We start from the raw sequence: 27,409 nt of genomic DNA, 5'->3' as shown, positions 1-27,409 counted from the left end.
GACATTGCCCCATGCATAGAGCCTCAGCCCCAAGTCATTTGAAAAACAAATTACTATAATCTTGAGGGTTAATTGTTTATTTACTCTTCTCCTTGGCACTACCACTTAAATTGAATGTGTCAATAATACCATAAAGAATATCTAACCAACTAGGCCATGAATAGAAATGCAATAAAGAATTATCTAAATGATCAGGCCATGAATGGGTCAACCAAATGCATGGTGCAAGGGTATACTTCCAAATAACTTCCGTGAATATATTGAATAAAAATGGAAAGAATTCATCACCATTGTGAGCCTTAAAGCATAAAAAGAAAAATAAAGTACTTGCATTGCAGATAACTCCAAACAAGAATGAAAGAACGGAACATTGATTTCAGAAGATAAGAAGAGCTCAAATTATTAGACTGCGAAATTGCCAATGCAACAAGAGATGAACAAGAGAAATTGTTCATAAATTACACATTTTATTAGAAGCTACTAGGATTTCCTACAAACAACTTATTTTGTTACATTTTGGAATATTAGCCCACTTGCATAACTAATTGACCAGGAAAATGCAATTAATGTTGCATCATAAGTGAGCCGGAATTATTCTTCAAAAAATGTTTTACGTGAGTTATGACATTAATTGGTTACTGTCTCAAAAATGGATCTCAATCAAAGCCTGACTTGCAAGAGAATAATACAAATTGTCTCTATGCAGTGTATAATGATGAAGCTTTAACCACAACCGAATAAATAACATGAGCAAACACCTAGTCTAGAATCTTGTTTGACATGTATTTCCAGAAACTTGGTTAAAGATTAATCATAGTCAAGGTATTGATTGAAAGTCTCAAATAATTTGCTGAGAATACTTTTGATACTAAGGATAGACTGCACACAAGGGAAGAGAAAAACCAAAGAAATGAGAAGCACTTCAGATATGAAAAACCAATACAGTCCAACAAACAAATTAACATCTTTGGCAAGCGTAGATTTGTCATTTTCTATGTTCTGTAGACATATAATTGCAGATGGTCTATATCTCATAGAGGAAAAGAACACCCATAACTTTATACGCTTGTCAAATAAGTCCTTTCACTGAAAGCCAATACCCCAAACCATATTCATATGCAACTATAACAGCTAAAAAATATTCCAGGACAAAACTGTAAGTCAAATTTGTGAACCTTCAAAGAATCAGAAACCCTTGAGCTAAACTCTCGTGCAGCACGCATTGAATTAACAAAATCATCCTGTACAAAAAGGACAAGCAGATCAGGAGGAATATTCTCTGAGTGAAGTTAAGCAAATTAGCAGAAGTATCAATCCACTAAAAAGATCCTTCTGTACCTGTTTCCTTAGTGGTGTGTGGTAAGTACGAAACTCAGAGGCTCGTATAACACCACTCTCGTAACCTGACAACAGGGTAAAAGCTGTTAATAACTCATTTGATGATACAAGCCAAAGGGAAGTTCTGACATATTTAAGCACTACATCATAGTACATTTCTTTGGATTGATTACGTTACGACAAGATATATATGTGTAAGCAGCAGAACAGACCATTCAGATCCACACTGCTTGTGTAAGCCCCATGGCCACCCTTTGCACAGTCAGCAGAGGGCAGTGCATTGAGGAACCATGGCAGCTTCTCCTTGAACTGAGCTGTAGATGGACGACCATTATCCAGATCCGAGTGAAGGAAGCACTGGAACAATTGCACAATGTTAGTTTTAGATAACTCCTTTTGCATTTCATAAGTTGTAAGTTGTAAATTAATTGCAAGATAGCCCACCCATAAGTACATTCAGCCCTACAAAGTACAAAGTACTGACAGAAGTACACTGGGATGTGTTTTCAAATACATAAAGCAGTGGGATCTTACAGTTGTACAATCCTTGCAAACGCCATCCAAGTCGCAAGAATCTTCATCAGGTGAACAACAAGGAGGCTAAAGAAAGAAAAATGGCCAAGTCAGTTATCGTATGATGCATCATACTCGAGTAACGACAAACAAAGGTCATTTTACATTTGAAAACATTCAAAACCATCAAATCAAGGATTCACAATATCAAAATGAACGCCACACCAGCTGGTTCTTTAAGAAATACAACACATGAGCATCTCAAAAATCATTAAGAATTGTAGCTTTTTTTTTCTTTTCTTTTTTTCCCCCTTTCAAAAATACAAGATACCATAAACTATTGGACCATGCATAAATACTGATGATACTTGAGAGAGACAAAGAGAGAGGGCATATTAATAAAAACTTTAATCAACAACAAAGGACTTCGACTAAGAAAAGAAAAAACAGTGAGCATTTCCAGACATCGATCTAGACAGCAATCATTCCCACTAATTATCCACATGAAAAGCATGGTATATCACCAACCTGGTCATCAGGGGGACAATAACTGCCATCTACAAATTTCCGACAGCAACCAAAAGCCTCGGGTGACATCCATACAAGAAAGTCATCAAGCCACGAGGCAGCTGGCTTAGCAATGTGGGTTGATTCAGGCATTAAAGATGCCCTTGAAATCTGCAGAAGACAGAAATAAAAATGAATTGTCCCAATAACTGATTGTATTGCTGAAAGATGAATGTAAAAGAAACTATTTACAGTTGCTGACTGACCCTCAAGAAAGGCTAGTGGAAATTACCCTTTAGAGAAGGAGATATAATGTGTACACAAGTTCTCAGTCATCAATCTCTTATATGATATTTACCACACACAAAAAAAATAAAAATAAAAGAACAAAAGTAAAAAAAACTACAGACTTCGTAGTGGAAACACAGAACCAATCACTGTGTTTGGTTTGAGTTTTCTGGATTAAGTTTTTTGAAAACTGAGTTTTTTGATTTTCGTGTTTTTTTGTTTTTAGTGAATATTTTTAAAATTTTAAACATTTTTTTTACTTTTTTAGATGCACCTTACTTAGATGTGTCTAAAAAGTAAAAAAATTGTGAAAAAATATTTTAAAAAATTAAGAAATACATAAAAATACAAAAAATGTACTAAATTCTTGTATTTTTTTTGTATTTTTGGTATTTAGTAAATTTTTAAAAGATTTTTTTTACTTTTTAGGTGTATTTATGTTAGGTGTGTCTAAAAAGTAAAAAATTTGCATAAAATATTAAAAAAATTCAGTAAAAACAAAAAAACACGGAAAATAAGAGTGTAGAATTTTCAGAAAACTGTTTTTAAAAAATGAGAACCAAACAAAGTGAAAAAAAAGTGAGCATTTTGCACGCATTGAAACCATTTTCTGATGCATGTTGTCACGTCAACAAACATACCATACACTTGTTAATAGTAGGAAGTCTCTTATACATCATAAGTTAACACTATATGCACCAAAATAAGAAAGAAAAATTTGAAGTATTGTATCATTGCACTATCGATGAGATATTATAAAAGAGGAAAAAAAACCCTCATGGAATTTCAAATATGCTGAATGTTGGTGCCAGCGCAATAGTGGCCAACACTAATTCTGGTACTTGGAGACTTTTTTAAAACTGCATAATGATCTTCATTTTGGCGTTCCACTTTATAAATGCATTCAAATGCAAGTTTATGTTTCTTTATTCCCAACCCAACCATACAGTCTCTTGCCAATCTTATCCATCACTAGAGCCCAGAAAAACATTTGACCTAAGATTAACCCCAAAGGAAGCCTTAAATACTTCAGGGGTAAAGACTCAATGAGACAACCATACCAGCAAACCAATCGCTATAAACTTTCTTTACGGAAATTAATCCTCACAATGGTACTTTTATCCAAATTCTCCTTAAGCCCCGTAACCAACTCAAACACTCTTAATAAGGAAGGCAAATAAACCATTTTAACTTCCTCACCAAAAGATAATGTTATCATCTGAAAACTAAAAGTGGAACATGGAAACATTATCCCTACATATCAAAAAGCCATCCACCAAACCCACCTTTTCCCTATCAAACAATCAGTTCAAAACATCAACCACTAATGTAAAAATAAATAGGGATAAGGTATCCCCTTGTCTAAGCCCCTAGTGGCTCTAAACAAATCCCCACTTCCATTAACTACTACTGAAAGATTCGAAGAAGAAAGAAAGTCCCTAATCCATTTCCTCCACCTATCTCCAAACTCTTTCTTCTCCATTGAAAAATCTGAAAACCCACAACTTTTAAAGAGTGAGGGCCACTAACAATGTGCATGAATATGAAGAAATTATGGTTCTGGGAGGAAAAAGTGATATGCCTATCTTGTCGTGCAAATAGTTATGTCGAAAGTTTGTTACATTGAATAACGTGTTGAACTAACAAGAAAAGAACAAGTTACATCTAATGTTGATACACCATGAGTTTTACAAAAAGTTTGGAAGGCATCATAGGAAAAAAGGAAGCAAATAATAGAAGAAATATAATGATACAGACATAAGCATGTTCCAGAATGGGGTTCAGATTCAGAAGATACAGTTCAAAGAACAACAAAATTTGTTTCAGTCTTGCAACTTCTCCAAGACCCAGGCTATTCCACTTCCAACATAAATCATGTTCTATGTTGGATAAAATCATATGCACATCTAGGCATGTTTAAGTAATACTCGAGATATTGAAGCAAAAATGTCAATATGACCTATTATATTACCTCACTCAAAAGAGAATTTGCATCACACTGGCTGATAGAACATAACTGGTTCGTATGTCTTGATTCCGAACTATAGAAAACAGTCATTCACAAGTAGATCAGACAACTGTGTGATACCTCAACTTGTATTGATTGCATAGGAAAGAGACAACATTTAATATCCATCACCAATTGTAACAGTCAGAAAATCAGCTTGATACTTTCTTTGCATTAAGGCTCACTCAATGCTTAAGAGAGGGTAACCCTTATCAACTACTAAAATATGTGTTTCCTACATCACATTTTGCAAGACATGTTTATTTTTCTTTTTCTTTTTTTCCTTTTTTTGACAAAACAATTATGCACCACATGGTTAAGGTTGTGTCTCATGCAAAACCATATAACATTCCAGTGAAACAAAATGGATGTTTCCATTAGCCTGAAGTAGAAGAATCCCACTTCAAATAATACTGGACTGCATCGATCAAGAAGAAATAGAGTTCGACTTCCAGTCTCTGTATAAAATTACCATCCATGCATTGAACCTGAGATCTCCACATTATAGAAAGTGGAATGGCTCCAATAAAGGAAGGTATAAAATACACTTAAACGGATCCTACCAATCCTTGCGATAATTACATCAAGCAGGGTCTGAGCCTAAACACTATCATATATCATGTTCTACCTGGAGAAAGAAAATAAACTATAAATAAAAGGAACCAAAAAATGGTTGCAATTCTCACCATAAATTTCCATCTGTAGATGCAAATCTTCAGCCCTCTTTGCTTTTTGGGAATTAGATATTCTCATAAGTAGACCATGGGACTATATATTAGTTAACACAACTTTGTTTAATAAGGCAGGGCAGTTAATAAGTAACAAATATAATTTTGGACTCTAAAAGATGGGTGGAAACTATTCCAGTCCCTCCTTGACATATTAATTGCCGTCCCTTCTGAAGTGTCTCTGTCCCATGAAGAGGCTTTGGTTTGTTTTCTTTATCCCTTGTTCTTTCAAAAAATGGTGAAGGCAGAAAGAGGCCTGTGTGTGTTACATGCATGTATTCCAAAAGTCCAGTTAAAATCATATCTGACTGAATCATCTAACAAACAGGAAAACGTTACCCATTTATGATATGAATCTGAGCAAGGAATCCCTTGGAAATCTGGTATTCTGAATGAAATTTAAAATGAATGTGATTGTTCCCTAGGCTGACAAGGATTGATGGCATGACAAGTCAGAAGAGGCAGATATTATGAACAAAATGTTTACGTTACAACTAAGGCTATTCCCCAGTTATAGTCCCTCTAATATTGGAATCAGTATATATGCATCTGAGGGATGGGCCTATGTATGTATGCAGAAAGGGAGAGGAATCTATTCCCAGAGAAAGAGACAGCTTCAGCTAAAGGGGCCGGGTTAGGAAGGAGATATTTTTAAGTTTGAGAGTGGAACTATTTTTAGCTCTGCTTCAGACTTTGAGCAGAGAGTAAAGCTTTTTAAACAGAGTACATCAATGACATTTTAATTACCCAAAAAAAGCATCAATCACATTCCAGTTTCCACTCTTCTAAACTTGAAACTCAAGTAAGGAAAACATTAATTACCATTTCAATCAAATCAAGAGTTGTCATCATTCCTTCATTTCCCTTTCCATTGACCCCAGTCTTTTGAGCCAAATCATTTTATCACTACAACCCCCAACACTAGCATTGACAGAATTCAAATAAAACCAAGGGTGCAACCATGCACCCAACCTTGTCCATAATAATAGTCATATTTCAATATCAAATAAAATTAGAGCTGTTAGTCATCTGACATTGTATACTAACTTTTTAATATCTGATTCACCCATTTGTTTTTTTTGAGTCCATTCTGGAAGATGCATTCGCACCATTAAATGCAACTGAAAATATGGAGTTTCAAATTCTGTAAGAGGTTCATATCCCAACCTTTCCTTCATAGTAGATTGCACAAATGAAAATAATTTATTTTCTTCTATTTTTGGGGAATATGCCACAGTTCACCTTGTAATTGAACTAGAAAAACATCAATGGAAACAAATTGGGAAATAAAATGATGATGAAACTTTACCTGTAATTATAGTCCTTAACAACAAAATATAATGGTGGTCCTATTCTGAGATACTCTGACACATCATTGAAATACCCCTGTAGCAAATATACCATTACTGCCAAGAAGGCCAGGCAAAAGGGAAAATCCTTAATACAAAGCAAACTCATGAAACAGAGGAATCAAATGTACTAAACCTGAAGATAGGAGTCTCGAGGAAGAGCAATCTGTTGCTCTAAACCAGGTTCAATCCTCGTACATAATGCCTAAAAATGAGAAAAGCAAGCAAAAAATTAATAATGAAATGATAGACAACATGTATATATAACACGGAGGATTGGACAACCAGAACACAAAACACAACAAATAGGATAAAAGAAACAGTGACTTACAATGCTTGCCAAAGCAAATGCAGTAAAGACAGCAATAACAACAACTTTGACTCCCCAGAGGCTAAGGATGCGTGCATGAACTTCCTACAAGATAAATTATTTGCAAAAACTATAACAATAACAAAGGCAACACTATACACATATAGTTATCCAAACACATCCGTTCAAAAGGATATTATCCTGATTAAAATTCAGAACATAAGATAAAACCATCCTACATTCAATAAATGCACAGTGCCTCATCCCAACTTCAGTGTCACTGCAACCAAATTTCTCAGCCATTTTAGCCCAATAAAACCCGTACTTAAAACTCGTACGTATCAACATGCTAGTTTTACATAACCTCATATAAATTGTGGGTTCTCTTTCAATTTCCTTTCCTTTCACTTTTGACTTCACAATAAAAAATCCCAAGGCCCAGACAGCTCGAAACCAGGTCAATCTCAAAACTAGTATCCCAAAACCACCATCCACACACCCAATAGATGAGATTAGGTGATAAAATGCTAGTAAAACTAGCTAATTATTTTAATGTCAGTAATGCACTTGGAATTTTAGATACTTTCACTATAATACTGAATAGTCTTTAAAATGATAGCTCACAGCATTCTGCCAGGCACAAACACTAGTATATGCTAGTCCTCCACTCCCACACCATACTTCGAAAATTTGACGCACCAACTGCCATTTTCCACCATTCGAAAGATCAAAGCTATCAATATAAGAAAATTCGGAAGCAATGCAGTTGTTCACTAGGCCTCCCAACAGACATTTGAAGTACCATTTTTTTATTATTTATTATTGAATAAGAAAAGAAAGAGATACAAAGAATTCCAAGTACCATCTGTCAATCATCATGTTGGACATTTCTGTATTTTGACCCACGTTAATTTGTAAAACATCAATAGTTCGACACATATTCACAATCATTTTCCATGTAAATTATCTTTATGCAATTCAAAAGGAGTGCCAGCATGCAACTGGTTGTCAGCATCATCACTGATTCATTGATGCAACAGCAGAGATGGCAGGACAATTTTTTTGTTTCTAAGAACATCAAAGTGCCAGAAATATATTCCACAATAGATTATATGGTGGCTAAAGTTGCACTTGCGCTGTTAGGGTAGCATTATAAAGTTGTCCCCAGTCTCCATTGAACTTTGCCAATCCTCTTGAACTTAACCTTGTTAAATAAAGCAAATAAAAAGAGCCCACCGAAATTACCTCCATATATCGAGCCAGCAATCCAGGACTCCTCCGATTGCCTACAACTAGTTCATATGTTTCAATCAGAATTTACACACCAATTTACAAAATGGAAAAGATACAGTGCAAATGTAACATTGTGAAACACACGGCACATCTAACCCTATATGAAGATCCTTAGCAAATAAATGGAAAAGCAAGTGAAAGCTTATAGAAGTACCTTCAACAGATTCTACAGAAGATGAAGGAACTTTTAAGCATGGAAAACAGTCAACCCTGTTGTCCTCAGCTCTCAAGATATCAAAAACTATCAAGGCAACAAAAGCAGTAACTTGCAGAAGGAAGTCCAATAGAACAGCCAAAGCTATAGGTACATAAAACAAAGGGGTTATCAAACAGTTATTTTTCAGTTAATCAACCAGGACATCAAAATAAAAAATAAAAATTTCACACCAGCAAACATTGAAAAAACACGGCATGCCGGCATAGAAATGAAACTTCCAACTGCAAATGCAAGAACCTCAGATAAACTAGCTAGTGTTATTGAAGGACCAACTTCAACAAGGGCATTGCTTATTCGCCCTTCTAAAGGCAATTCCTGTGGTTGTCGTTTCACAGCATGTACCAATATACACATGTTATCCACTCCTACCTATTAAAAGAGAAAAATATTTGAAACAATGAAGTTATTATCATAGAATGCAACACTAGAACAAGTACACAGAAGAAAACATCTTTAATGATGAGAAAGAGAGAACCATATGTTAAGTCAAAAGAGAAAAAGAAAAAAGATCATAAATCAACATATATTGAGGCAAATGAGAAAGAGAGAAGACAGAACTTGTAAGATTCACTAGAATGTTGAACCTAAAGAGTACACTAATCTAATTATGGATATCAATACCAACAAGCAAATGTGATTTATAAGTTGTAATCCCGACTGATATGCACCAGATATGCATGTTCCTCCTCTCTTTTCTTTTTCCTTTTCTGTAATACACACACATAAGGAAGAAAACAAATGCAAATAATAGCAAAGAATAATATGTCAGATAATCAGGCATTAAACACAGTATTTATCAATTTTTTTTTTTTGCATGTAATCGTTGATCTAAATGGTTCTATTAGATTTTGTCATCCTCTTAGTCCAGCAGAAATTAAAATGTGTTTACTAAACTTAACAAAATAGCTAAGAGAAGATTTATAGGCACATTTTGCAATTTTTTCTTTACAAAGGGAAAAAAAATGCCACCTCAACAAAAAAAAATAAAAAATAAAAATATTTAACTTCTTTAATTTCCATCTATTCCATTAACTCAACAGCTGGAAACAGACAATAAATAAGGACTTCTGCTACCAACTCAGTAAAGAAATCTAAACAGTGATATCCTCAACAGTACATCTTTAGGCAAGTGGCACGATTCAGCATCAAAGCTCAAACCTGTTCCTCTAGGAAGTGCTAATGTTATAATTCCAATCAAGTTGCCAACAATGATACTGATAACAATTACAGGTAGTTGATGAACTCCATATATATATGCATATATATTTTTTTAAAAACTCCCTTACTAGGGTAGACACGTTTGAGATTTGCTTACACATTAGCATTTTAAACCCTAACTTCATGAAAGTAACCAGTATTAACAAAATCCCAATGTCTAAATCAAAAGCTTTAGAACATCTAGAAGCATCACATAATGACCATCAAGTTTAAAATCCAAACATCTACAGACAATGCCTGCCTAACTTAGAGATCCAAATCGAGAGTTTCAACAGATAAACGAGGGACTGAGAGTATGCAAGATGACACAAATCTCCATGCATACGGTCAAAAACCTTGAAATTTTAACTCTCTAATATTTCCAAAAATAGAGCCAATTTCCGGTAAAATGCTTTAGACTTACCTGGGATGTTTCCAGTGAGAGATGAGGTTGGCCCACGATGCCGAATCCTCTTCCTCGGTGGTCGATCCTTCGAGTTCCAGGAGGAAGCAATGGATCAGAGGAGGCATCGGTGGTTGGGTATTGTAGAGCGTGGATTAGGCCTTTGGCGGGAAGTTATTTTGGTCGACTTCGAGGTGAGTTGGGTTCTCACCAAACTGCGATTGACCTCAAGTAACGAACAACCCCAATCCTTTTTGGGTTGTTTGGATGGCAAGAGTCGAAGTGTGGCTATCTAGGTTCGTGATGAGGAGGTTGGTAGGTAGTTGTTTTAGATTGTGGTCACCAGGTCGTCGGCATCAGGTTTTTATCCCCGCCTCAGAGTTTGGGGATGGCTGGGAGAGTGTGGTGTTGGTTATTGAGGGCTTTGCTAGAGGCGAAAGCTGGAATGCGAAGGCTCGCGCTGGGCCGAGGGTATCAGTGGTGAAGAGAGCAGCAACGGCACCTCTGGTTGTTACGGACAAACCAGTTCAGGCAATGGCTGAAGAGGGGTGGTTTGACATACTGAATAGGGCTTTGGTGGGCTTAGTGGGTATGGAGGGGGATAAGGGTGTGGGGTTTTCTGTGATGACAACGTGGGTTGGTCGATGGTGGGGCTCGTCACGTAAGGTCGAGATCCGGCTAGTAGGAGGCCAAGACTTTCTCTTTGTGTTCCCCTCTCATTGAGATGCTGAAAATGTGTTGCGACGCCGGTGGGTTGTCGATGGCCGCGACCTTCGTCTGCGATGGTGGTCACTGTCAGTTTTGTATGATAAGGGCAACCCAACGCCGTCAGAGGCGACTATGTGGGTGCGGGTGTTGGGCCTACCCATTCATCTCCGAGGGCTGGCTACTATGAAGCACGGATACTTCAAAAAGGGTGACGTATCCGTATCGGATACTTATCGGATACCGATACTCCTCGGGTACTCGCGGATACGTATCGGATACTTCTTAAAAGTATTAGATACTTCTTAATTAATTTTTTATTAATTTTAAAGTATCGGATACTTAATTTTGAAGTATCGGATACTCGAAGTTACATATTACTTATAATATTTTGTTTAGTTCTTTGATAAGAGGAATATACTGAGAGTTAAAGTAATAGAATTTGTCAAATTGATGTATCCTTGTTGTCTCTCTCACTTCTCTCTCGCTTTCTCACTCTCTCACGTTTCTTCTTTCTGCTCTCATTCTTTTTTTGATGTTGGCATGTAAGGATGATGTTTAATTTGCATTTGCTTTTGCTTTTAGTTTTGGATGTTTTATGAATGTTTGAGCACTTTTAGGTTAATAGGAATCCCTCTCTTTACTTATTAATTTACTTTAAGTTTTATTTTCATGCATATTACATTATTAAAATTATACTTTTTTTTTTTTTACGAATGTATCCTCGTTGTACCCATATCATACTTTTTCCAGTTTTGACATATCGCCATATCCACATCCCCATATCACTATATCCATATCCGTGCTTCCTAGGCTATCATTGATGACTTGAAAAAGTATATTTGCTGAAATTTTTATTTAAGAATGGTTTTTTGGCTTTAACTAAGGTCTTGTGATATTCACTGATGAAGGGGAACAAGTTGAAGCTATTGACCTAGAAGACTCTTAGTTTTATAGGAATCTTTCTTCTTTATCAAGTTGTCTTTTGCTTTAGGTTTTATTTTTATGCATACTGCATTATTAAAAATTGTTAAAATAATATTTTTTACGAACGTATCCCCGCCGTACCCGTATCCTAGTTTTTCAAATTTTGTCGTATCGCCGTATCCGTATCGTGTCGTATCCGTATCCCGTATCTGTATCCGTGCTTCCTAGGCTGGCTACGTATAGGGCCATCGGTGACCGTTGTGGTGGTTTTATGCAGACCGATGAGCTTTCGGCAGATCTCGGCATGGTTCGACTGCAAGTCCGGCTTCATGGCATCATTCCAACTAAGATTTCGCTACGATGGGAGGATTGGCTGTACGTGATTCCTCTATGGCAGGAAGTTGGTCCTACGGTTGCCCCGATCTCGCTGGCGGGGGAAGATCGTGGGGCTTTGTAGCTGGTGAAGGAAAGTCAGTAGCGACGACATGATGATAGGCGGAATTTTGGGAATAGAGGATGTTAGACTTATTTATTTTGATGATTTATTTAATTATGTTTTAATTTATTTGGAAGAGAAAAATAGAATCAAAATTTATTTTGATGATTTATTTGAAAGAGAAAAATAGAATCAACATTTATTTGATGATTTTATGTTTTAATAAAATCAAAATTTATTTTGTCCCATTATTTCTCACCTAAACCTTTATCCTAAATGTTGTTAGAATGTATTTAATATTTGATTAAATCAGGAGTTCAAACAGCCCCAAAAACAGATATCCCAGCACAGCAGCAGTTCAAGAGGTTCAAAAGGTTCAAGTGAAAGATATTTAAATTTATAATAATAGAGTGAAAAATATTCAAATTAGTAATGATGGAGTACAACGGCTATAAATTCAAATAACTACAACGGCGATAAACGACTATAATTTTCATTATATATACCAAAATTTCTAATGTAAACAAGTTACAAAAACCTGAAAATATTCTTTAATTTATAATTACTCACATTTATTCTCAGAAATTATACACCGAGCCTTATAGCTTTAAGCCCATCTTTCCTGTGTGAGGTTTACAGAAAAATTAGAATTTCATTTTTATATCTATCTTTGAGAGACAATTCTTGTAGCTTTCTGTGAAAGTAAAAACACCTTCTTTTCAACCTTGTAAGAGCATAGTACACTCAGCGTTCTTGACTTAGAAAATCAGTGTAAAATCTGTGGAGGATTGCTCCATCTGTGAAAAGGTTGCTAGCACCCTGTGAAACTAGAGTATAGTGGAAAATCTCAAGTGAAGTTTGAGGAGTGGACGTAGGCCGAGTTGAAGCCGAACCACTATAAATTTGTTTGCCTCTCTCTCCCTTATCTCTTTGTTTTATTTTAAATTGCCACATCTATATTTCATATTTTTACTGTGCTAAAATCATTAACTAACATAGTTGTTAAGACACTTGTTTTAATTATTTTTATTTCATTAATTATATTTATCTATTGTGCTAATCATAATTTTTATTAGGGTATTATTAATTTTAATTATAAAAACCTAATTCACCCCCCTCTTAGGTTGTCTTTTGGGTAACAGAGGATATGGTGGGTTTGTTCGCAGATTTAGGGGAGAGAATGTAGGGTTTCGGTTTCAGGGGAGATTGAAGCATTCTAGGCAAAGGGTTTGGGCTATGGGGCAGTCACGTGTGGCCCTAAATAAAAGGTGGGTGGATCATAGTAGGGGTTTAGGCCAACCCACGTCCATGGTGGAGGGATTGGGCCAAGTGAGGGGTAAGCTAGGCCCTAGCATTTTTGGCCTAGGTGTCATAGAAAAAGGAGTACCTAGCCCAAGGGTGGAGACTAGGGAGTGCTCAAACCCATCTCCGGAACGGGTTTTCGAATCTCTGCGTGAGGGTGTTGGCTTGCCACCGCCAACCAGCCATGCTGGGAGTTGGCCATCAGGCGGAATGGTGTCGCGGACCTCGCCGAAGAAGCCCAGCTTGTCGGAAAGGATTCTCCGCCTTGGTCAGCCAGCGGTAGAGGTTGACGCCACACATTGCTCACCTGATGGACAGTTCGGGGATGTCCCACCTGTGGCAGTAGCGGAATAGGCAGTGGAAGGCGAGGGACTTATGGAGGAAAATGAGGAGAGATGCGGGTTCTCCAGTGACGACATGGCCATAGTGGCCTGACCGTTGGCAACAGATGATGCGGTTCTCGGTTTGCCAAACTCAGATCCAGAGTTTGACATTGACATACAAGATGCATTTCCAGCTGATCTCCCACCGTCTTCAGATGAGGTGTCTGATTGGGTGTTGACCCGTATTGCCGAGGTTAGTAAATTTCTGGGAGTTTCTTTTGTTGGGCATGAGGTGAAGGCTTTGAAGTTATTCGCCTCAATTGAAACATCATAGAAGGAGGGGGCCATAAAGAGACAATCCGCTAGTCCAACAGAAAAAGGGGTTCGGGAGTTGCGGAGACCTGAGTGCTCAATAAATTATGATCGACCTACGAGAGGCGAAGAACAACGAGTTAGAAGAGAGCAGGGTGGTCCCCTTTTGTTGCCATGCGTCTGAAAATTTTGACTTGGAATGTGAGGGGTCTAAATGATCGGGATAAACGAACGGTCGTTAAGTCCTTTTTAAGGAGTGCTAGGGCGGATGTTGTATGTCTTCAGAAGACTAAAATGGAGGTTGTTGAGCCGGCGTTTGTGCAGGGGTTATGGAGTGGGAGGCATGTGGAGTGGACGTTCCAACCAGCTATTGGGGTGGCTAGAGGTATTCTCATGTATTGAGGTGGTTGGAGGTATTCTCATGTATTGAGGTGGTTGGAGGTATTCTCATGTGTTGGGATAGTAGAGTGGTGGTGAAGGTGGAGGAAGAAGTAGGGGGTTTTTCACTATCCTGTTTGTTCAGATGCCTTGAGAATGATTTTCAGTGGGTGTTTACTAGGGTTTATGGTCCAGTTCGGGGTTCAAAATGGGCCGCCTTCTGAGAGGAGTTGCAACATGTTGCTTTCAGATGGGGATTGCCGTGGTGTGTTGGTGGAGATTTTAATGTCGTAAGGAGCACGGTGGAAAGGACTGGGGGAAGTCAGATGGGGAGGTCTATGCGGGATTTTGCTTCTTTTATTGATAAAACGGAGCTGGTAGATCTGCCACTACAGGGGGGAGGCCTTACCAAGTCGAATGGCCGAGCTAGTTCTCAGCTTGACAGATTCTTGGTGTCTAGGGCTTGGGAGGAGCATTTTTGTTTGACGCTATAGTGCCGATTGCATCAACCAACTTCTGACCATTGGCCAGTTCTGTTGGACAGTGGGGGAGTTCAGAGTGGTCCTTCGCCTTTTCGGTTTGAGAACATGTGGTTACGGGCAGATGGTTTTGCTGAGAAGGTGGGTGGTTGGTAGGAGAGTTACACCCAGCTATCGATTAACTCAGAAATTGAAATTTCTTAAGTTTGGTTTGAAGAGGCGGAATTTAGAGGTTTTTGGCCGCTTGAAGGTTCGAAAGACAAATATCTTGTCAGTTTTGCAGGGTTTGGATGAGCAGGAACTGGATGAAGATCTCACTGAGGAGAATATGGTAGTTAGGGATGAGGCTCGGCGAGATTATGCGTGGGTAGCTCGAATGGAGGAGATTAGTTTCTAGCAGAAATCGCGATGCTTGTGGTTAAAAGATGGGGACGGTAATACGAAGTTTTTTCATCATATGGCTAATTCTCATCAAAGGTGAACCAAATAGGGCGAATGCCGGTGAATGGGGTGATGCTTTTGTCAGAAGAGGAGGTCAAGAATGGTACAGTGGCATTCTATCAGCATCTGTTATGTGATGAGGGCCAGATTTGGAGACAAGGCTTGGATGATGTAGCTTTTGATTCTATTTCTAAGGAGGATGAGGTCTTGTTAGAGAGGCCTTTCACTGAGGAGGAGATCTTGGGAGCGTTGAGCAGTATGCCTGGGGATAAGGCACCGAGCCTGGATAGTTTTTCAATTGCTTTCTTTCGACAGTGCTGGGGAGTGGTCAAAGGGGAGGTGTTGGATGTGTTTGCACAGTTTCATCAACCTGGGCAATTTGAGAGGAGTTTGAATGCCACTTTCATGGCTTTGATTCCCAAGAAGGGGGAGGCGAAGGATATTCGTGACTTTCGGCCTATAAGTCTTTTGGGTAGTGTTTACAAATTATTGGCCAAGGTGTTGGCTAACAGGCTTCAAGGGGTGTTGGAGGGGGTCGTCTCAGAATGTCAGAATGCTTTTGTGGGTGGGCGACAAATTTTGAATGCTATGTTGGTGGCAAATGAGTGTGTGGATTCACAGCTTCGGCAAGGGAAATAGGGAATTATTTGTAAGCTGAATATTGAGAAAGCTTATGACAATATAAATTGGGAGTTTTTGATGTACATGTTGGAGAGGTTGGGTTTTGGGGCACGGTGGCGGCGGTAGATACATTTTTGAATTTCTACTGTTCGAATGTCTATCCTAGTTAATGGGACACCGGCGGATTTCTTTCCCACTTGGAGAGGCTTACGACAAGGAGACCTCTTGTCCCTAGTACTGTTTATATTGGTTATGGAAGCGTTGAGACGTTTGTTGTCTAGGGCGGTCCAAGGGGGCTTATTATTGGGCTTTGTGGTGGGGGAGGTGCCTGTTTCTTTGTTGGTTTCTCACCTATTCTATGCGGATGATGCGTTGATTTTTTGCGATGTGAATGCGACTCAGATTGGCTACTTGCGTTGTGTTCTGTTATGTTTTTAGGCGGTGTCAGGGTTGCGGGTTAATTTATCAAAATCAAAATTAATACCTTTGGGTGTGGTGGCTCGTTTACCGGTGTTGGCAGCCATCTTGGGTTGTAAAGTGATCTAGTTGCTAGTTTCTTATTTGGGGCTTCTTTTGGGGGCTTCTTTTAAGGAGACTAAAGTGTGGGATGGGGTGGTGGATCGAGTTCAGCGACGGCTGACAGGGTGGAAGTGCCAATACTTGTCAAAGGAGGGCGGATTACTTTGATCAAGAGTGTTCTTTCTAGTATTCCGACGTATTTTATGTCTATACATGTGCTCCATGTGGGGGTGGCTACGAGGTTGAAGAAGTTGCAACGGGATTTTTTGTGAAGTGGGGGTGGGGAGGGTTTTCGTTATCATTTGGTGCCTTAGGAGCGGGTTTGTAATTTGAAAGAGGGGGGGTTTGGGTGTGCGGAAATTGGTGGCTTTTAATCGGGCTTTATTAGGCAAGTGGTTGTGGCACTTTGTAGGAAAACGGGAGAGGCTATGGAGAAGGGTGGTGGTGGCTAAGTATGGGGAGGCCCAAGGGGGTTGGTGTTCGCAGAGGGTGGTTCAATCTCATGGTCGTGATTTGTAAAAGGGGATTTGGTTGGGAAGGGAGGTGTTTTGGGAAAAGGTTCGGTTCCAAGTGGGGGTTGGAGATCGAGTTCGCTTTTAGCGAGATCGATGGTGTGCTACTTTGTCTTTGGCGGTCATGTTCCCACTCATTTTTGCTATTGCTGCTGATAAGGAGGAGTTAGTTGCTTCGATTAGGGTGAAGCAAGGGGATTCAGTTGTTTGAAATGTCTGTTGACAACGTGATGTTCAAGATTGGGAGATCGACTACTTGGTGGATTTTCTAGGCTTCTTGTATGGGTTGCAGATTGGGGGGAAAGGAAGGGATTCTTTGGTTTGGGATGTTCGGAGATCCAAGGTGTTTTCTCTGTATTGCAGATTGGGGGAAAAGGGAGAGATTCTTTGGTTTGGGATGTTCAGAGGTCCAACGGTGTTTTCTCTGTATCCTCATTTTATGGGGTTCTTGTAGGGGGTATTGGTGGTGTGTTTCCTTCAAAAGCCATATGGGCAACGGGTTCTTGTAAGGTTGCTTTCTTTGTTTGGACAGCTGCTTGGGGTCGTATCCTTACTCTTGATAATTTGATTCGGCGACGACATATGTTGGTGAATTGGTGTTGTATGTGTTGCAGGAATGCGGAATCGATAGATCATTTGCTTCTTCGTTGCCCGGTTGCATCTAGATTGTGGAATTACATTGTTGCTTTGTTTGGCTTAGTGTGGGCGCAACCGGGGTCTATTTTGGGCGTGTTACAGAGTTGGGATGGGGCTAGAGTGGGGAAGCGGCGCCGGAAGGTTTGGGTGCTTGCTTCCCATTGTTTGCTTTGGTTGGTCTGGTTAGAACGTAATAGACGAGTGTTTCAAGATGTGTGTCACTCGGTCTCTTGGCTAGAGCGTAGGTTGTTGTTGGTGTTGCATAGTTGGGTTACGGGTACAGTTGATTCCAATGTTTTGGTCTTCATAGATTTTGTAGAAGATTTGATTAGTTAGTTTTGTTTCAGTCCCTATTTGGGTTGCATCTTTGTATTCTTTGCATCGTCTTGATGCTTTCTAATAAATTCTGATTATTTATCAAAAAAAACCCTTGAAAGTTTAACACACACACACACACAGAGAGAGAGAGAGAGAGAGAAATTCTCCTCACTGGCAAGGTTATACACTTCAAGAAACTGTCCATCCATTCATTATTTCATCAGTTCCTGAGTAAACTATCATGGATGACCATTGAGTCATTGACAACGTCATGGACTAATCTTTTTATTTTTTCCTCTTTCTCTCTCCCTATTGCACACCGCTCTGGGACCAGGGGGTGGTGGGGAGACGGATTATGTTTTTAAAATGTCAAGAAGAGACCTCCAATTAAAGAAGAAGACTAGAAAACTAACAATAGATCTGAAAAGGAGACAACTGAACAAATAACCAAGATACAGCTAAAAAACATATCATAAGTAATCATTGTTTTTATCTACCAAATTCAGCACAAACATGATAGCCAATCCAAAAACCTAGCTGCAAAAATTTAACTTCATAAATGTCAACTCATTTATGCAAGATGTTAGCATCCCATGATAAAATAATAAAAATAATAATGGTTAATTTGATATGATTTCAAGCATGGGCAATGCTAATGGCAATTGAAAGCGAGTACAACAAAAATCAGGACAAGGAAAGTGTAGAAAAAGCTCATTGTTAAATTCCACAGGGGAGATGTTTTATACAAAACCAAATTCGAATTCAAACAACCAATCATTCTACTGCAATGCCAAATTTTGGCTTCATGTTCCAGATGCTTTATATGAGTTATTTGAGTACCTCCACCTCTAATGTTATTTCACTTTCAGATGCATAGCATTTTCCATGCACACCACTTGCTTTAAGAAAGAACCACAGCATACACTAGAAGTTTATGTCAAGTTGTTAGTTAGAAGATTATGCACAGCATCATAAATGTGCTGCATGTGCATATAATCCATTAAGGCTTCATTTTAGTGGTGTATTCTCTTCGACAATCTTTCTATCAATATTTCTAATTTTAAACTTAAAAAATTTGAAATTATGAGGAATGTTGCAGCTTGATCAACTACCCAAAAATAACAAAAGTTGGCTCAGAGTCCATGCTACCTGTAGATGGTTATGGGATATGGACCCCAAAACAAGACAACTAGAAACACTTCTTTAACAACTAAAAACAACTAGATAAATAACTTACAGCCAAAACCAGGAACGGGATCACTTCGATAATTATTAGTGTAGACTTTACTCCAATGGCGCTAAAAAATCCAACAGCTCCGAAGACAGAAAGCAGAACTATCACAATTCCCGAAAGCGCAAGTAACACCTGCAATTCAAGCCATTAAGCATGGAAATGCAGAAAAGTACAAATAAGTTTTAACGTTGATTAGAAGTGTCAAATATATATTTCAAGAGCAAATGTCAAAAAAATAAAAGTTTCTATGACAATATATCATCAGAGGTAACTAAATGGGAGTTCATAAAGTCAGGTGGATTTTAAATTATCATGGAGGCATCTGCCCAAATTCGAGTCCAACAGAAGTCAGGTAATTAATTTATCACTACGAATGGCAAATGTAGGAATTCTGGCTGAGCTTGGTCTCATTGGTCATCCGCCTATTTGGTAATAACCTCTCGTCATAACAGTCTCTCCATGTGATTATTCACTTGCGGATCGCAGCTTTGACTGCGTTGATGGACATATGCTCTCCTAGATTTTGCACATTAATTTCCTTATAATGTATTCTACTTGTTTTCTACATTAGGCAACACACCAAGGAGCTTGAGGACATCAATGGTGAGAGACCAACACAGTACTATATACCAAAGGATAAAAAACAAAAAATAAAAATATCAAATATTGAGTACTTAAATTGAAAATCAATCATTCAAGCAATACAAAACTTCACAAAAGCCTAAAAATTTTAGACCAACAAAATATGAAACAGCCTTCCTCGCAGGTTTTAGAACAACTAGATGTATACTCATTTTGGATTCTGACAATCAATTCTATTGAAGTCCTTCAGAAGACTCAGTTCGGAACAAAAATACATAAAAGGGAACATCAAATGTATTTTACATGCTGAACTATAATGGTGAACTATGGAATGTCCTTACTCAGTAATTCTGACTCATAGTCGAAAACGACAAAATATAACCAAGTAACCAACAAGAATTCAGAAAGAATCATGCACAATGCTAGCAACTAAATACCTGAGTCATCAGAATACAAAGATATTCACAAAATCAAAGGAGAAGAAATAAAATAATAATAATAATAATTGAAGTCACAAAACCCAAGTACTTTACCCATACAAATTCCATCACAGAATATCATCCCAAGTAACGGAATGTGCACTTTTGCGCCATACAATGGAGTTAATTGTATAATTTGAGGGACTGCTTCCCTTTCAATCATAACAAGACAGCTTATTGCACTTGCTAATTGGATTAACGATCTTTACTGAGGGTACTATTCCCCAAGCATTTTGGTTCCTGGCTTCTTTGAAAAGGTGCATCACCGCCTTTGACAATTTATCAATAAAGATACGAAAATAGAACTGGGAAAAAAAAATGAAAATGTTGTGCACGATTTGTCACTACTCCTTAAGTAGGAATGGCAACGGGGCGGGGCGGGGCGGGGCCGGGGATCACCCTCCCCGTCCCCGATCCCCGATGGTGGAAACTCCCCCCGTCCCCGGTCCCGACCCCGACGGGGAGCCTATTATTGCCCCTGCCCCCGCCCCCGCCCCCGCCCCCGCCCCCGCCCCCTAACGGGGATCGGGGATCCCCGACCCCGAAGATTCCCCGGTCAAAAAAAAAAAAAAAAATATCAACATAGATCTGAAACATTCACACAAATCGCACCCATACATAGATCTGAAACATTCACAGATATGAAATATAGATTTTCATCATCAACAACATTCACAGATCGGAAAAATTAATACAGATCCAAAACCCAACAAATCTCACAGATGATTAAAATCATACAAAATTAAATAAAAAAGAAAATCAAAATTGATGATTACATACCTAATGAAATCTTTAAGTTTATTGGGGGGTTTGTACTTACATACCTAAAGAAAACTCAACTCTGTTTCATGAGATTCAAAATATAATACACATTTGACATTGCATTTAGGTTGGTGAAGCAACAGTGAAGAAACAGAGACCGACAATACAATACAATACCACCACCATCATCATCGTCGTCATCATCTGTGAGATTTGTTGGGTTTTGGATCTGTTTCTTCACTGAGGAAGAGGAAGAGGGAGATCGGCAAGAGATCTGCGAGTAGAGGAGGGAGATCGGCGGGGAGAGAGAGGAGGAGGGAGAGTTAAGAGAGAGAGAGAGAGTTGAGAACGAGAGAGTGAAGAGAGAAGATAAGAGTCAGAGAGAGTGAGATAGTTGAGAGACAAGAGAGTTGAGATCTGAGAGTTGTGGTCAAATGTACAACTAATATTGATATAATATTTATATAATACAAAATATAATATAACTAATATTTATATAATACAAACGGATACAGAGGCGGGATGAATCGGGGAAATTCCGGGCCTGGGCCGGGGCCGGGGCCAATGAGCCTATCCCCGTCCCCGGCCCGAAATTAATCGGGGATTAATTTTTGAATACCATCCCCTCCCCGTCGGGGGTATTTTTCGGGGAAAAACCGCTTAAATCGGGGTCAGGATCGGGGATCCCCGTTGGGCCGGTTTCAAATTGCCATCTCTATCCTTAAGTCATCATCATTTTGTGGGTACTCTATAAAGTGACCTTACATATGAGATATACTTCTCAGAGAGAGAGAGAGAGTAGTGACTGTTTTCACACGAGACCCTCTCCCCTTTTTATATAGAGCTTCCCTCATTGTAGAAAAATGATATTGAATTTGCAGTACTTTCATCTTTGGGGAAAACATCCATTCAATAGAGTTGATTTTCACCCTTGAGTTATGATTTGGAGAGATCCTCTCTAACATTTTTCAGCTTTCAGAGGTGCACCATACATCATTCCACTGCAGACATAAATCCATCCTAGCCAACTCATGAGCAGAACAAAGGACAACAAAGCCCTGCACCCTTGACAACAGCTTAAGCCACAGGTAAACCTTGTGGAGCTTAGACGAGGTCTGGTGGCCTCTTTCAGGCTCTGACAGGCTGTTAACATTTGCGACATAATACCGGGTCTATTAGGCTTCCCAGATGGTTAAATTCAACTCCCTATAATTGGGGCCATTTACCTCACTTCATTGATCCACTCAACTCAAGCAATGCATAATGCCTAGTAATAGGCCACCAAATTTTTCCACAAGGTTTATTGAAATGGCAGCAATTAATAGAAACACAACCTTGATTGAGCTTTGTGCCCCCAAGGACAAATATTTTAATAAACTTCATTATCCAGGGACAAAGATATGAAAACTAGAATTATGTCTTGAACGCACATTATATCAGAGACCAGATAAAGTCCTGACTAATTTCTAAAAACTGATGCACGGGTACTTTTACTGGGCCAAAGAAATTGTTAAATTCTTTGAGTATGAAGCCAAAAATGTCAGGAAAAAAGATAGAAATAATAGTGGTGAAACAACATCAGTAGGATGTGAAGGTCTAGTAAAGGAAAAACTGAACATTCTGACATTCAAAGAGAGAAAAAAAAAAGTTATCCTCAGTAATGATTATACACACACACACACACACATATATTAATAGAGAGGGAAACCTGAAAAAAGTGAAGTTCTACCTTGGACGAAATGTAGAATGTAGACAAATGCGGTGCATCTCCCAAAGTCACTGATATATAAGCAAACATTACAAGATAGCTTATCTGATAAGAATTGGGAAAACAGAGTAAAGACAAATTGTCAGAAGCAAATTTGGGCCCTTAGTGCTTAATTATTGACAAGGATTTATTTAATTAGTTTCAAGTACAGGACACATAAAGAGGAACCAATCAACAGGTAATACATATACACACCAATTTTTTCATGACTTACTAATATGGTTACAACATCAGCAGTACTTTCTCTCTTCAATTCTTCCTCAATTGAGCTCTCAGATGAAAATGACAGAGTGAGATTGCTGGACTGCACCATTGGAAGCAGCTCATCCTGTCATCATAGTTTGTTCATTAGCATGCACATCTAAGTATCTGAACAATTTCATAGTGACAGATTGAGCAAAACATCATACTGAGAGAGAGAGAGAGAGAGAGAGAGAGAGAGAACTATTATATTGTACAGAACACGACAAAGCGGACAAAGTATAATTGCAATAAATCAACATACTTATTACAGTGCAGAGCTAAATGGATGCAGGGTTGGGAATGAATTTTATTTTATTTTATTTTTTAAATAGCTATCTCAGTTACAGTTGTTCAAATCATCTTCACACAAGTGGGTTGGCTATTTCTGGATCTTGGATACAAAAAGCATAGGCAAAAAGCATTGATTATGGCCCTTTGTGCCTTGTGTGAATAATTTGGGATGAATGAAATAAGAGGACTTTTTGTGGAATGGAAGAACCTCTGCATAAAGAGTTCATTCATACCTATTTTGTACAGCTGGATTTCGTGGCTCAGGTGTGTTGGGGAGTTGTGTGGATCTAAAGAGTAAACATATCTTTTGAGACCTTAGCATAGGTTTTGCTTCTTTTATTTATAAATTTTACTTGATAAAAAAAATTAAAAAAAGAATCCTCAATATAATACTGGAACATTTTTCGACTTCCTGAAGTATTTTTATAAGAAGAAGATATGGAGATGCATCATAATACATTGGCAGGTGTGTATTCAGCATTAAGATCAAAATGCAATAAAAAAAATGTGCCAATTATACAGAAATGAAAACTTAGAAATATAAAATCCACAATATCTGAAGACAAGAAAGACAACAATTATTGACATGAAAGAAATGAACCACACAAGACCTTCACTAATTGTATGAAAGCCTTTTCCCAAGCCACTGCCATCCCATTTTCATTGCCCGTTTCATCAACTGCATTATTTACTGGGTAGGTTACAACAAATGCGGAAGCCTGAAAATTAAAGATCATTATATGATTGTTGTATCGTCCAATAGCTAAAGAAAGGGATGGAATAAATGCAGAAGCCTCAAGAAACAACTATTGTGTGTGATCAGTATGTACTCATGTATACCTAAGCAAAGGAATGAACTATTACCTCAGAGTAATTGTTCCCTGAAAATCCCCCTAGCACAGTGCTTGGATCAAGCGGGGCCTTAAATGCACTCATACATGTGTCTGAAGAAGTGTAATGCTGAAATTTGGGAAAGCCAGTTAATGAAAACTTAATGTATTGAACAATGGATAAATATTAGAGTAATGCAATGCAATTCAGTCAATCTCTAGATGGGAGTAGGAAAAAGAAAGAGTATGTTAATGTTAATTTATTATGGTTATAATTTATACGAAAAATGTCTAGTTCAAATTAAATTAATGTTACTATGTTAGTGTTTGTTAATTTTGATTAAGGATGAATGTAATATGAATGTACATAACACATAAAAATATATTATAAATAAATAAAATCGCTGTGTTCGTTTCCCCATTTTTTGAAAATAACCGTGTCCCATGTCCGTGTCCGTGTCCGTGCTTCATAGATGTCAACTCTTTAATTCATGAATATATGAATGGTATCTATATTGTCGCACTTGGACTGTAACTTATGGCAACTGCATTTTATCAGTAAAATCCCGTATTATTGGTGGCAAATTCTAATAAATAGACCTACTTCAAATTTCTTGATAAAGGATGCCATGTCACTATAACTCCTATAAATGCATACACTGGATGCTGGAAAGTTAATAGAATAACTTAATAGAATCGCAGACATGAACATAGAAGAGATGGATTATTATGAGGGTGGAAAAAGAGAGAGAGTCTGCTCTCAAGAGCAATACATGACTTCTCCAGCCTCCATACAGCAACTAGTTGCAGCTGTAGGTCATTCAAGAAAATAAACGTATTTTAGGTTCTTAATGGAGAACCCTTAGACAGACGATACATCAAGAAGACTAGGAAATGGATGTTAAAGAGTTAAATGGATGCTAAAGGCACTTATGTAGTCCCCACGTATATAGGTTAATTAATACGCACAGCTAACACAATTTTTTTGGTAGTCCCTAAAGATCAACGTATCCAAATCTTTTCCCATGCCTACTGTCTTTATTCTTAAGCTCTTTCCTAAAATCAACTCATTTAAGTCTCCTTCAGCTTACATCATTTGATAGGCATTTTAAGCTGTTAAAACCTATCACCTACTTCACCCACTTAAACCTATTCCACTAAACCTAACCCACTACACCACTACCACCTCACCTACTCCACTAAACCTAACCCACTACACCACTACCACCTCACCTACTCCACTAAACCTAACCCACTACACCACTACCACCTCCACTTCACCTACTCCTTACCTACTACACACTCACCCTCTTCTATATATAGGAATCATGAATCATTGTAATATATATCAATAAACATCAATCAATAATACATAAATTTTTACATGGTATCAGAGCAAGGTTAAGACCTTAGTATTTCTCGCTTCACCGGCGGGCGGCAACCTCGCCTTGGCCGCCCGCCGGACCTCAACCTATTCCGCTTATTTTCTACACATACCTTGACTTCTTCAACATTTTCTTACACCCCTCCTCCGCTATGTCGGCGGCGGCACCCGCATCATTGTCTAGCCTCTATCGCCGTTCACCTCGCCTCTCACATATCCGTGGTTGTACTCTTACTCGTCGTCGTCGTTGGCGTTTCTGGCGCTGCTTTTCTGCTCGTCACTGCTGTTTTTTTCCCGATTTGCTCTCTCTCTCTTAGCCATGGATTTGGGTGTGGGGTGTAGAGCTGTGGCTCTGTTGTTGGTAGCCATGTTTGCTGGCTTGAAGGTTTCAATGGCAGCAGTGTACAAGGTTGGGGACTCCGCTGGTTGAACCATCATTGGGAATATTGATTACAAGGCCTGGGCTGCTTCCAAGACGTTTCATGTTGGAGATGTCATCATTTTCGAATACAATTTTCAATGTCACGTGTTGCAAGTGCCCCACAAAGAATACCAAGCCTGCAGAAGTGTAAGACAGTAACATGCATCTTCACATACAGCTTGGGTAATGTGTAACTGTCAAAAGCACAAGCTTCTTGGACATCCCTCTCTCTCTCTCTCCATGGACCCAACATCATCATCATGCACCCACTCTCTCTCCCTCTCTCTCATCTTTTCCCACTTTCAAACCCACTTTAATCATATCTCTCCTTTCTCTTAATTTATTTCATCCACGTTCTTTCACCCTTTTCTTTTATTTTAATATATATATATATATATTTTATTATAATATATTTTCCCTATCCCTTGTTAGTAAGCATCACTCGTTTTCCATTCTCTTATTATTATTTATTTTATATTCCACCAAAAAAAAAAAAAATCACACTGCTGTTTTTTCTTATCACCCATCCACAAATATTTTTCTCTATTTTCTTTATCCATTATTTTCTTTTATTTTATTTTTCTTATTAAACAAAACAACACCACAAAATAACACCAACAACATTCCACAATCTTGTCATTTTATTCATATCAGGGGATCAACCCCGATCACACTTTTACATCAAAAAAAAAAAAAAAAAAAAAAAACCCACACAAACAAAAACAAAAACAAAACTACCACAGCCACAGTGGGATTTTTCTTCTCTACTCAGCCGCCGGTCTTTTCTTCTTGCCTCCGTCCTGGGTGGTCCTTGCCGGTGTTGCCTCCGTGCTTCCTAGACCACCAAGCAAGTTGCCTCCTCCCTGCTCCTCCACTACAGCATATGGTGGACCTCCAAATCGGAACATCACGGTGGCCTTCCGCTTCAGCTCCTTGTTTTCCGCCTTTAGCACACTTATCTCTGCTCGCGCATCCTTATACATGCGTTGGAGCAGAGCCAGTTGGGAGTTTAACTGTTGCACCTCATTTGTCCTGCTCTGCAGCCGGTGCGACAAGTTTGTGACTGCAGTCATGGTTTCCACACATGACTTCAGAGTATACTGATTGGCCTCAATATCAGTTTGCACCGCCATTTTTTGCTCCACCGACCGCATCGGAAAGTTCAACGGAGCAAACACAGAGGTGTTTGGTTGAGGTTCACTGGCCACCGCACCAGTTCTCTCTCTTGTTGACTCATTGAGGTCGGGAAAGAGAGTGAGTAGACCACGGGATGAAGAGGCCATATTCTGGGTAGCTGAATGGGAAGAAGAGGCCATGTTTTTTGGGTTGCTGAGTGTTTCCGAGAAGGGTTGGAT

At 38.6% G+C, this 27,409-nt stretch overlaps 1 protein-coding gene across 3 annotated transcripts in view; it reads right to left on the bottom strand.

Moving 5' to 3' along the window:
• Window positions 1-27,409, bottom strand: part of LOC145815429 (uncharacterized) — a 48,062-nt gene that overhangs the window by 9,332 nt on the left and 11,321 nt on the right. For 2 of the 3 annotated variants that reach the window (XR_014358366.1, XM_082912107.1), the window contains exons 15-31: window positions 24,284-24,379; window positions 24,031-24,138; window positions 23,100-23,213; window positions 22,847-22,930; window positions 19,298-19,426; window positions 8,722-8,920; window positions 8,489-8,632; window positions 8,287-8,333; window positions 7,063-7,146; window positions 6,868-6,936; window positions 6,692-6,768; window positions 4,619-4,688; window positions 2,380-2,529; window positions 1,873-1,938; window positions 1,551-1,695; window positions 1,339-1,403; window positions 1,176-1,241 (exon numbers count right to left, since the gene is read on the bottom strand). Coding sequence is in view for 2 of the 3 variants with exons in the window: in XM_082912107.1 (XP_082768233.1) it covers window positions 1,176-1,241; window positions 1,339-1,403; window positions 1,551-1,695; window positions 1,873-1,938; window positions 2,380-2,529; window positions 4,619-4,688; window positions 6,692-6,768; window positions 6,868-6,936; window positions 7,063-7,146; window positions 8,287-8,333; window positions 8,489-8,632; window positions 8,722-8,920; window positions 19,298-19,426; window positions 22,847-22,930; window positions 23,100-23,213; window positions 24,031-24,138; window positions 24,284-24,379 (1,713 nt within the window). In the remaining variant the exon portion in view is untranslated. The remainder of the gene's footprint in view (window positions 1-1,175; window positions 1,242-1,338; window positions 1,404-1,550; window positions 1,696-1,872; window positions 1,939-2,379; window positions 2,530-4,618; window positions 4,689-6,691; window positions 6,769-6,867; window positions 6,937-7,062; window positions 7,147-8,286; window positions 8,334-8,488; window positions 8,633-8,721; window positions 8,921-19,297; window positions 19,427-22,846; window positions 22,931-23,099; window positions 23,214-24,030; window positions 24,139-24,283; window positions 24,380-27,409) is intronic. The other variant, XM_082912106.1, reaches the window with a different exon arrangement.

This window comes from Camellia sinensis, unplaced genomic scaffold, assembly GCF_055761805.1.
Source record: "Camellia sinensis isolate YWXY unplaced genomic scaffold, ASM5576180v1 Unanchor2, whole genome shotgun sequence".
In the NCBI taxonomy this organism is placed as follows: Eukaryota; Viridiplantae; Streptophyta; class Magnoliopsida; order Ericales; family Theaceae; genus Camellia; species Camellia sinensis.
This window is presented reverse-complemented; position numbering and strand designations above follow the sequence as displayed.